This window comes from Rhamphochromis longiceps, linkage group LG18 (genome assembly GCF_057381845.1).
Source record: "Rhamphochromis longiceps isolate RC_006_pf linkage group LG18, R_longiceps_female_GT1.1, whole genome shotgun sequence".
Lineage (NCBI taxonomy): Eukaryota > Metazoa > Chordata > Actinopteri > Cichliformes > Cichlidae > Rhamphochromis > Rhamphochromis longiceps.
Window position 1 is genome coordinate 24,246,261 of NC_140574.1, and position 11,843 is coordinate 24,258,103.

The window sequence follows — 11,843 nt, forward strand, 5'->3', positions numbered from 1 at the left end:
GTAAAAAAAGGCTGTTGTATTCCTTTTACTGTTGAATAACTCCTCATTTGTACAAACTAAAAACACACCTATAAAAATGTCAGTTTGTCAAAAGAGCCAGTATCCTTAACCCAGGCACGTCCAATTGAAAACAGCATCAACAGGCCCTCCAGCCATTGTGATTCTTGATTACACTCGGAGGGGTCACAGGCATGCATTTTTGTGCACTGCAGAGACAAGTTTTCCTGCGTCAAGAGCCGCAAAGACCGATACAATCAATACCAGACCAGTAGAGTCTGATAGAGTCTTGTCAGTCGACGGATTAGCACTTTATTATTCAACGCAGACTTAAGTTGGCTACGCTTACAAAGAGGTAAAGCTTACTTAGTATAGCTTAAAGGGTCAACTGGCAGTCACTGCCAAATGTGAGAGCCTTATGAAAACATCAAGTACACCAAACTAGCTGCTGCTAACAGCTGGGCATGCGAGAAGTTGTGTTTTTCTTTTAAAACTTGAGGAAAAAAATCCCCCCCAAAAAAATAAAAATCAAGAAATCTCTACACTGTGAGGCTAATGAAGGAGCACCATGTTTGTGTGTCTCCCCCTGGTCTTTGTCCCAGTTTTCCTGTCTTCTCCCCGCTGTCTTATCAAACAAAGACCAAAAAGCTCCCCACCTCAAAAAACAAATGCAGCTCAAAATTACCAAACATATCTTAAAAGGTAAAAGGGAGCAAAATAAACAAACTATTATTTAGCAAATTTCTGCATCAATATTTTCTGCACATTCAAGGCCAACTAACAAACTAACACCAACTAACTAATTGTCTAGACATTTAAACAAGAAAAAATGAGACTAGCTGACTAAGAGGCAGAAAACCCTCAGCAAAACACTTAAAACTACTTTAAATGGACTCATTTAAATTCAGGCCCAAAAAATTCTATATAGGAGCTTAATGAAACCATTTATCATTTCCTCGTTAATTAAATCATATTTTAAATGTCGCCAAATTGTGCGCCCAACATACAGCCACTCGTTTTTACATCAAACTACAGCAGAACAGCGCTCGTTAGGGTCATTCCACCTTTACTCGTTCACAGCTTCTATTCAGAGAGCGTGCAGGATGCAGCAATAACTGTCAGGGTGGAGGTCAGCAGCATTGTAACATCTTTGAAACAGTGGCTGCTGTACACTAATAAAATAAGAATAATTTATTTAGTCAGCTAGCATGTCTGGCACGTAATGATTAAATGCCTACCCGACTAGTCGCTCACATCCCCATATGTGCAAGTTAAATTATTCTGATATTTTAAAAATGCCACAAAGTAAAATTTAATGATATCTCACTCTTTTCTCATTGTTATTATGTTATCTTTTTTACTTTAAAGGCCACCTTTAGTTTACAGTAGTGATGTGCCGTGAGCGTCTCACCACTGGCTGCTAAAAACAAACAAAAAAGCAGAAAAAAAGAAAATGATCTAAATAGTGCCCCCTACCTTGAGTTGACTCTGGTTTGGGAGCTGCAGGCAGGGGTCGCTGGGACCTTGGCTGACTCGATGGGAGTGCCATCTTGATGGGGCCCACATACTCAACATACGTCCCTGGGAAGTCGCCTCTCTGCTTAGTGCGCTCGTTGTACCCGAGGAGCCAGCCCAGACGCTCGGGGTGCTCCACGCAGCCCTCCTGGTAGTTCTCCATGGACATCAGAGAGGCCTTGCTGACTGTAAGAAGGTCTCCAGGCTGCAGATCCAAGTCCTCGTCCTGGTCCTTGGTGAACGTGTAGAGGGCACGGTACTGGAAACCTTCCACCGCCATTTTGTGACAGAGGCAAAAAGTAAAATGGCCACCGCTTCGAGGATTTAGGATCGGCCTGAGTCCCGCTGTAACAACAGGGTTAGGCTAGACAGAAATCCACCTCTGAAACCAAAATTGCGGCTGAGTTACTCGAGTCTGGTGTTGGTACAGTGGCTTAGAGGGTCGGGGGGGATGAAAGGAGGGGAAGTCAGCCGAAGCTCAGCAGCATTTTTAAAAGTTAATAACGAGGAGCTCTGCTGCTTTTGTGTCTGCAGTGGCAGCGGCTTTACACCTGACCGGTGTTGGTGGACTGGTGCACTTTCCTCAGCTTGATACCCCGGTTGAGCCAGATGATGGAACAGAGGGAGATCGTTGGCAACATGCTTTTTCAAGCAGCAAAAACCTGCTGGCTGGGTGCTACTGGAACAGCCTGGAAAAGGGTTTTCCCAGTGACAGGCCCCGTGTCGTTGGCTCTCCGCGGTTAAATCAAGTGGCCCGATTGGCGGACGAGTGCCAGGGTGGGAAGGTCTCTAATCCTCTCTGGCTCTTTCAGATATCCCACATGTTTGGGGCAGGAATAATGACCGACCTGTAGGAAATAAAAAGTGCATAAATTAAGAAAAAAATTTGGAAAAAGACTTAAAATTTAGTCGAAAAAATTAAAGTAAATAAAACTATTTTAAAAAAACAATTTAAAAAAAAAAGGATTAAAGGTCAAATCTATTCGATAAATGGCAATAATTAACGCGACTTATATCTATGTGAAACGAAGCCTAAAGCGGCGCATGAAAATGGCGAACTGCGACAGCTCCATGCATTTGTGCAGTCTTCGGTTAGGACAGAGAGCTCGGATGATGCTGCTGCGTCATAACCAACAGCAGACTGGGTCCCTGGACAGGAGCCTCCAATTCCCTCCACTCTACATTCACACACTCAAAGCCTTAACTGACTCGTCACAGTTTCCACAGGAACAATAAGTTTTCCTGTGAAATGAACGTCTCTTCAACTCACACAACAGCACGTACGATTAACAGAACCGCAAAAAAGGGGTTTTAGCTGAACTGGCATGCAAAGGAAAATAAGGACTGCACCTCGACTGTAGGGCGACCAGAATTTTCTAAGGCATGCAGAACCCTCTGCAACAGTTCACTCTCCATCAGAGAGAAAAAAGGTAGCTCTGTGTTGCCTAAGAAATATTTTGACTTCTGTCAAATTTACTGTACCAAGCCTGCTTCAGATGGGAACGTTGAATGGACAGCCAACTGAGAAACCACAGTGAACCATCACCATTCATATTACACCCCTTGAAGTCACTTATCTCATAGCTTCCACATATAGCAAAAAGGTCAGTCCATGGAAATGTAACGAACGTCCTCTGATAAAGCCGATTGCAAGGCCCAATTAAATGCCAAGCGCAAGTGCGCAATATATATCCTATAAAAGCGACACAACAGTCTGAAAATGCTAAATATTATCAGTATTAAAGGTTTGACTAAAGTAAATAAATGAAATCTGTCGGTCAATCGACCAAAAATTAAAAATCTACATTTTTTGGGAGTACATGTTGGAAACACTTGATTATAAAATCCACAGTAAATCGTGGAAAAATTAATGGGCAATTTTGGCCGAGTTTCGAGCGGCTGAAATTTAAAAATGCTAAATGCTAAACTGCAACTATGCTGGGAAATGAGACGGGGTGGGCGAGAAAGAGAGATTATGGTTTCCAGATTAAGTACGACATCTGTGGTCTGTGGACCAATCAAGGACAATGGTCCTACTAACCTCCCTGGACGTGATGTCAAAGAGGAAAAGAAGCAGGTGGAGAGTGAAGGTGAAAGTGGCACAATGACTGATAGAAGTTTCATCGTGGTATGGCAGTAACAAGGCATTTGGGGCAATTTTCCAAAACGTCCAAATCTCAATAACCACAGGCCTGGTTTGCGAGGCCCGACGCTGTACCAGCGTTTCATAAATGTCCATAAATGGACAGTATTTTGAATAATGTACTGCAGACGCTTAAATACAGTTGAGTAAAAGCATAAAAAATTCACCGAAACGTCCAGTTTGCAGCCGTGAATGCCAAAGTGCATGCTTTTGAACCTTAGTCTAGATTATCCTCTCCACCCCCCTCGACATTCCGAAAGCGAACGCACATTCACTGCAAAGCTTTGTGAATAAGGACGTTGTCTTTAATAAAAAAGGTTCAAGAGTTACTGTGATAACAGAACGCTGCACAGTGCAAAACTCACCCCACTTTAGGTTCAGAGGGAAGCCGGACAGGCTCAGCCAGACTCTCGGTCCAACATCCTTCGAGTCGAGAAGCAAGAGGTGCCAGGCTAGACACGTGGCACTGGCATACCCAACCACAGCCCGCAATCCTCACACCACCATTACCCCCCCACCCCCACCCCCAACCCTAAACTCCCTCCCTCTTCTCTCCACCTGCTCTCCACTCCCCCCCAAACACACAGAGTCCTGCCTCCAACTGACCCCCCCTCCCGATCCTCAGCCAGCGAAAAAGTCAAGCCGTTTTTCCAGTTGCTGTAATAATTTAGTTCTTTATAGTCCGAGTCCGGCTGCAGTAAAGCAGCAAAAACAAGAAGAAAAGGAGGCAGAGGAAAAGGCAGAGCGCTCTTATTCACCAGTCCTCTTTTAGTATTTAGTTCCAGAGAAGAAAAAGTCGCACAAGGTGAGAGAGGAGTCATCTCTGTTCCTGTCCTACTCTGGCAGTGTTGTAGTAGCTCACAGTTCAGCACAGCAGCTGGAAAGCTCAGTGTCTGTGGACCCATTCGTTTTTTTTAAGACTCTGCGTTCAGTCTGAGCAGACAGCGGCAAAAAGCAGCGAGAAAAGAGAGTGAGAGACGGAGCAGTTTGCTATCAGCAGAGTCCAAACGGCTGAGGAAGACCACAGGAAAATAATTAATGAATAGGCAGCGAGTAACTCACTGTTGCTAGAGAGAGGGAAAGCTAATCCCAGCCTCTGATTGGCTGCTGCTCTGGCCATGTGCTCCCCAGTCACCAGAGAAACCGGGCAAATCAAGGAAATGTTCTAATATTAGAAAATGTATCTAGGCAGTGATAAAACATCTGACCTAAACAACTCCACCTTTTCCAGCACCTTTGACTTTTTTCATCTTTGCAACTGTGATGACTGTTTGTAATATTTATTGAAGTGATGATTTAAATCAAGTGCAGCTACCCTGGGAGAAAGATGTAAAAGAAAACATGGAAAAACTCCAGACTAAGTGTGATTGGAGAAAACTCCATGAGTCACAGTGAAGCTGTGCAATGGGATGAAAGGAGATGATGTTTGTTTTTCTGAGTTCACAGGGAGAGGGATACAGTTAAAAAAAATACAATAAATAATATAAAATAAAATACTTATTAAAAACATGTCACTAATAATTTATTAGTCTTTCACTGTGTGGGTTTTTTTTTTGGTAACTGACATTTTATATATTGCATTTATTATTGGTGTGATTAAATCGAGACCTACAAACTGAAGTCTGCTTTCTAAAGAAAATAAATGATGTGTTTAGTCAGCCAGCACAGTGCTGACCTGTTTGTTGCACCAGCATGCGTATATAAAATGCCAAATAAGCTATTAAAAGGCATCACTGACACTGCTCGAGGATCAAAATGCCACACATCTTACATCATCATTACTTGTAAAATCGGTTTGTGTAACTGAATCAGTGGATTTTAAACAGATGTAATCTTTTATTTATTTACTGGTTGTTTTTCTAATTTTTCTAATGTTTATATACAAGTGCAGAGGCATGTGCCAAAACTCAAATGTGAACAAATATTTATCTTTTTCATGTTATTATCATTGTTTTGGGTTTGGTCATCAGTTTTAACAAAAGTAAACAAACTTGATGTTCATGATGACTAATTTGCCAATTAAGAGAAAGTGATTTCGAGGATGACATTTAAAATAGAAATGTTCATGTAGAGTATCACTTAGAGCTGGGCGATATGAGATTTTTTCATATCACGATATGTTTTTTTAATTTCAGGCGATAACGATATCTATCACGATATAAGCCAAATAACTATATTTGTAAGATTTAAATGTGCCGTTGCTCACAAGTAAAATGTGAAATAATCAGCAGCTTGTTTTTATTTAAATATTTATTTCCCATAATAAGTTCAACAGGGTAGATGTACTTAAGGAACATGAGACTTTTTCAGATAAATAAAGGCAAATATTGCAAACTACACAAAAGGCAGCCGCTAAAGCGTTTAAGTTTCAAAATAGAACAAACGAAACAGACTAAATTGTCAGTTCCACTTAGAAACAAAATATTAATTCTAAAAATAAATCTTAGTTTGTTTTACAGAAGAACAGACAAAACTGACTAACTTTTGTCAATATCAAATAAACTGAGAACTAAAAGGAAATTCTCAATCTCTCCTTGTTGTATAGCTTAGCTTTTCAAACAGTTTTAACAGTTACTTTAGTCTGACAAAAGCCGAATGACGAATTAGCGCTTCCAGTCAGAGACTGAGGCTACGTCCACACGTACACGGGTATTTTTGAAAACGGAGATTTTCCGTTTTCGTTTTAAAAAATAATCCCGTCCACACAAAGGCAGAAATGAAGGAAAACGCTGCTATGAACATGCCAAAGCAGCAGGTGGCGCTAGATTCCTAACCGTGCCTAAATGTTGGCCAATCAGAAGTCTAGAAGCCTCGGTGGGAAAAAGTAAACAAAGCTGGGGCATAGAAGCAGAACCGAGTCGTAAGTGTGGAGGGACAGTAACTGTGTGTATATGTAAGCATTTAAACACTGCAGAGAGTAGAATTAACAGTAACAGTATTGTAGAAATTCATTTCACAGAAACAATAACGTGGCGCACAGTGTGACGCATGCACCAGTTTATTGTATTTCCAGACTTGCTTTCGGCACAATTTACAGTGCACGCTACTCTGTTTTTTGTCAGACTTGAAATAGCCGAAATACCTTCACACTACGGAACTTCTATGGCTCTTCCGTTTGACAATCTCTCCGGCATTGGAACCATCATCTGTTTTCTCTTCGGTCACGCTCGGTTGATTTTTCTAGTCGGCACACTCATTTCCTCCATTACCCGCTGGCTGCTTCCCAAACAAACACACGTGCGGCTTGGCACTTGTGCTGTACGTAACAAGTGACGCGACGTGACGCTGCAGCTGTGATTGGTTCGGCTCTGCGCTACTTAATTTGGATTGGCTGACCTTTTTTTTTTTTTTTTTTGAGGACAAGAGCGGCGAGGTCTATCGCGATAGCTTAATTTCTCTATCGAGTAAAAGTTATATCGCGATACATATCGTTATCGTTCTATCGCCCAGCTCTAGTATCACTGTAGCTAATTTTCCCTTAGGACCGATCCATGATGGTGATTTAAATATATGTAATAATTGTTAGATCATTAGTAATTACACTGTTTGTAACTGGTAGATTAGTTTCTATGTAGATCTAGATGCTGGGGAGCTTCTTTACACTCAAAATGCAAATTTTGATCACTTCAGTCATAGCGAAGAAAAATTATGATTTCATGATGATTAAGAACTTTTTTATTTAACACAGTAAATAAATATATGTAATAGGTAATCAGGTTATTTTAGTTGTGGTAAATAACAGACCCAAGAGGCTAACATTGCCATATGCCATTTTTAGCTTACTACTTTCACCTGAACAGCTCAGTGGTCATGTCTGAGAGAGTTTATTACATTCAAGAAGCTTAACTTTGAGAAGGTCCATCTTTTTGAACATTTGTGCACATGTCCATGTCCCTTAGCTGGTTTAGTCCCCCTCAAGCAGTGGTGCAGTGTGACATTTTAAGCTGTTACACCAGATGTATAACACCATGTTGCTGATTATGATTTTTTGCAGTATTAATCTTCTTGAGAGAATGAAAACAAAAAGGAAATTTAATGGGCAGTGCAATAAAAGCTCCTCAAAAATTAACAACACATCTAAAACTACTAGAGAGATTGTGCGTGAACAAACAGTTGCTAACTGGCAAGATCCCTCACATCTCCATGTCACCAAAATAAGGAAACACTGATTACATCCATGTAGGCCAGAAAGAAAGTAGTTACTACTGCATCTGAAAGTGGCAAGAGAAACCTGTCTACCAAATAATTATTTTTTAAAAACAGCTGAGGAGTTTAGGATTTTAGGAATGCACCCTAAGCTTAAAACAAACAAAACAAAAGATTAACACGTCACATTACAGATCACTCCCTGTTCCACAGACAAAGTTCTGGGATTTTTTTTTTATTCATAAGCATTACTATCATTTCTTCTCTTTAAAACTTTCATAATCACAACAATGCAACCAAAAGTTCAGACATTTATGTGGGCACAAACAGTGTATTTGTGTATGCATGTTTTGGTACTTCACGGCGCTGCTGGGGAAGTACTGACTACAGAACCACCATGCATGCAGTCTGGCCGCAGGCCATCTGTCCACATGGATCTGAAAAATCTGCTGCGCCACAGGCAGATAGGACGGGCCAAAAACACTGGAGTCTGCAAAGACTAACTTTCCAGACTAAAATTGGTTCTTACGAATTTTATGATTCCAGTTTCGTTCACCTGAATTCTATCTGTCGCAAATGAAGCCGAAAAGCTCACTTTGCTAAATAGAAACATCTGCTAGATTATTTAGCACCAAGACTGCACTGTTCAGGAAAGTCAACTATGCTGCAAGGCTCTAAAGTTAAAGAGGACTCGGTCTATTTATCAGAAGCGATAACTTCAATCCATCTGGTCAAGATTATGGATTTAAACATTTCCACTTCACCAAAGAAATCAAATCTGATAAACCTGCAAAGTCTGCATCACTTGAAAACACCAGACACAAACAAGATAATGTGTGCCTTTATCTCCTCCTCAACTCCTCAAAGAAAAAAAAAAAATCTCCCAAACCCTTTCATAACCAACTACATTTGACCAAAAATTGGTAATATGCAGGTAGCATACTGCAGTCTACATCTATATCACATTTATGACAACAAATCTAATCAAATTCTAAAAGGAATCTGTTTAATCTGATACAATAAAGACGTTTTAATAATGCAAGTTATTCCTGGATTGCAGGAAAAAGAAAAGGACAAGTCCCAGATAATTGCAAGTGACCAATAAGATTTGTGTCCAGTGTGTTGTGGTTGGGAGGGTAATCGATTAGGACTTTAAGTAGACTCATGATTGTCTCTGGGAAGTTAGAAAAAAATCACAACCCCACAAAGCACAGAATATGCAGTATTTCCAGGTGAGACATGACTAAACTGTCCTTAAAGACGAACTCTGCTGCTGTTTTGATCAAACAGGACCATTTCAGTTTAACTTCGACATCAAACAAAAATAACCACAGCTTTAGTGCCTCTGCTGGAACTTGAGGCTAGTTTAGGTTTTCTTCACCCCCTCTGAGAGGTGTCACTCGGCATTTCAAGAAGCACCACTATTTCCTCTCTTTTTATTGTGTGTGTGTGTGTGTGTGTGTGTGTGTATGTGGGGGGGCATTTAAATACAACAGCCCTGCCAGTCACTCAGAGCATTTCAAGACATTTGAGAGAAGAATGAAAGCCACAAGTCATGCATCACACCGATAAAGCATATAATGGAGGACTGACATTTGGTTGCATAATGCTCGATTCATAATTACAAGACAGGGGGGTGCGGGGTCTCAGCACAGTTGAGTGGCTTGTCTCATTATGCAAGTGGCACAATTTCCATTAACTCCTCGATGGATGCCAAATCCTTAAACCAGGGATGTAAGAGACGCATCTAGTCAGGCCTTCAGCTACTTTAGGCCTCCCATAGTCTGCAGCCAAGGTAAAGACACTAGTAACACATACTAGCAATGGTATACACAGGGAGTACACTGCAAATATATTGCAAATGGGTCTTTTTAGTAGCGTTAAAATACAACTAAACAGTACTAATGAGACACTGACATTACAGAATATTTTAGCACTAATGCTGGCAAACTTGACAAGTCATTTTTAATCGTTTTCACGTCAACAAATAAGCCAGGGAAAACGGTTTAAACTTTGAAGCAGCTTAAAAAAAACTTGCTCGGCATTTGTACGTCAGCGAGCGCGAGCACCGAGCAGTGTGGCGCGAGGGCGAATTAAAGTTAACATTTCACCGCAAAGAGCACAGAAACGCACACGAGCGCGACAAAAAAAGTAGGTCTCCTTTAAACTTTAAAAGTAGGACACAAGTCACCAACGTGAAGCTGCGTGCGTGGAGCACACTTGCAGCGCTTCCACCATTTTCCAGTACAGTGGCTGCCGTACTGGAAATGTGCAATAACTTGGAAAAACTCACCGCGGATATTTCTTGACTCTTCGCACTTTTGGGTTCGGAGCAAAAGTCGCACACAAGATTCCGAGTGGTGGCTTGTCTGCAGACGACGGCTTCTCTGTGAGCTCTAAACTTCCAGCAAGCCTTTGGTTCACTTCTTAATTCCGCGTCTTTCTTTTCGCTCTTTCTTTCTTTTCCCGTTCATAACTCCCTGCTCCAACACACAGCCATTTTCCAGCTCAGCACGGTACAGGGAAGGAGGGCGCGTGGGAACTATATAAGAGTGCGCGGAAAGTGACGAACGTGAGCGGAAACGTCCGAACCATCAGTGAGGGGGTCACCGAATAGACTCGGAGACGAAAAAAAGAAACAAACAAAAAACAAAACGGAAATTTGAAGCAGACAGTCTCCAAATCGTGTTTTTTGAGCTGCATTTAAACTAAAGAAATGTGTTCATGTGGAAAAAAAGAAAGCGGTGAACCACGCGCTAAATCCATGTGCGTCAATTGTGTCAATTAGCGTAAAATACTTGATCATCATCAAATGTAAATTATTCTTCAGCACAGCCTTGACTCTCTTGAGCTGCTTTCTTGTAAGTTCTTGAAGTAGTCTTTAGGAATAGTTCTCCAGGATTCAGAGCTCTTCTTTGGATGTTGGCTGTCTAGATGATCCCACACTGCTTCGATGATTTTGAGGTCCGGGCTCTGGGGAGACCAATCCATGACTGATTTGCTTTTCTTCCTAGGGATACTTTCACTTTGCATTGGCAGTAGGGGTGGAGGAAAAATATATACAGTATGGCATTGCAATATCTTGCATACAGGAACACCAGATATTGATATTAAATAAATGAAAATACTCTGGAAATTTTATGAACAAGAGGGCTCATCTCACCTTAAAGAAGGCAACCTTTCCACAAAGAGTTGCTGTCTGCAGATTCTGCAGAGAGAGCCGCTGCATGGACCAGTGGGTACCCATCATCAACTTGCCTGAACGATGAACTTTAACCAGCAACAAAAATGTGTCCAGAGACGAATTTTATCTGCACACAAAGAGAGGCGTGAACCCTGATGGACACAGATTACCATCCAAAGATCAAATTCCAAAGCACTGCTGATTTGGGGGAGAAGAAAATTCCTGGAAGAAAAGAGGGGGAAAAAAACCCTTGCTGTCTGTATGAGATGATGTATTTAAAGGATGAGGAGGGGGAAAAAGCAGGGGTTGGATTTTCACAGGACTGTTTGGAGTTGCATCTGTCAGCCTTGGCAATCAAGATGAGACGGCGAGGTTCTTGTATCATCACACGGTGGAAATGTCATGCTTTTTTTTTTCTTCTTCTTTTCTTTCTTTAAATGTGACACTGGCTGGACACAGTACAGACGGATACTATCATGTGTTTGTTTGGTAAAGGACTCTGTGACGGAGAAGTCAGAGAAGTGTGGGGAAACCAGAACGTGGAGCCGTTGAGTGGACCAAGGCCTCGGCCTCTCTCTGCAGAAACAAAGCACTCGTTGAAACACTGGACCTACTGCAGTTTCACTTGTTTGATTAAAAACTGTTAATGTTCAAAAAAAAAAAAAAAAAAAAAAGAGTTGCTGTCTGGCTTGGACGGACTGCAATCACTAAATGAAGGTTGTTGGAGGCTTGCAAAAAACTTCTAATTTATAAATACAGGCAGATTGCCAACATGCTGCCATGACTGTGAAGAGTCTTTATAGATTAGCGCAATTCAAGCTCGCTGGCAGCTGGTTGCATACTGGTGATTCCTACCTG

The 11,843-nt window shown here is 41.3% G+C and overlaps 1 protein-coding gene across 1 annotated transcript in view; it reads right to left on the bottom strand.

Annotated features, from left to right (window-relative positions):
• The window catches only part of pik3r2 (phosphoinositide-3-kinase, regulatory subunit 2 (beta)), a 31,108-nt gene extending 20,767 nt beyond the window's left edge, over positions 1 to 10,341 (bottom strand). The window contains exons 1-2 of the mRNA XM_085389414.1: positions 10,095 to 10,341; positions 1,474 to 2,360 (exon numbers count right to left, since the gene is read on the bottom strand). Of these exons, the coding sequence (XP_085245540.1) occupies positions 1,474 to 1,792 (319 nt within the window). The 5' untranslated portion in view covers positions 1,793 to 2,360; positions 10,095 to 10,341. The remainder of the gene's footprint in view (positions 1 to 1,473; positions 2,361 to 10,094) is intronic.
• Positions 10,342 to 11,843: the final 1,502 nt, after the last annotated feature.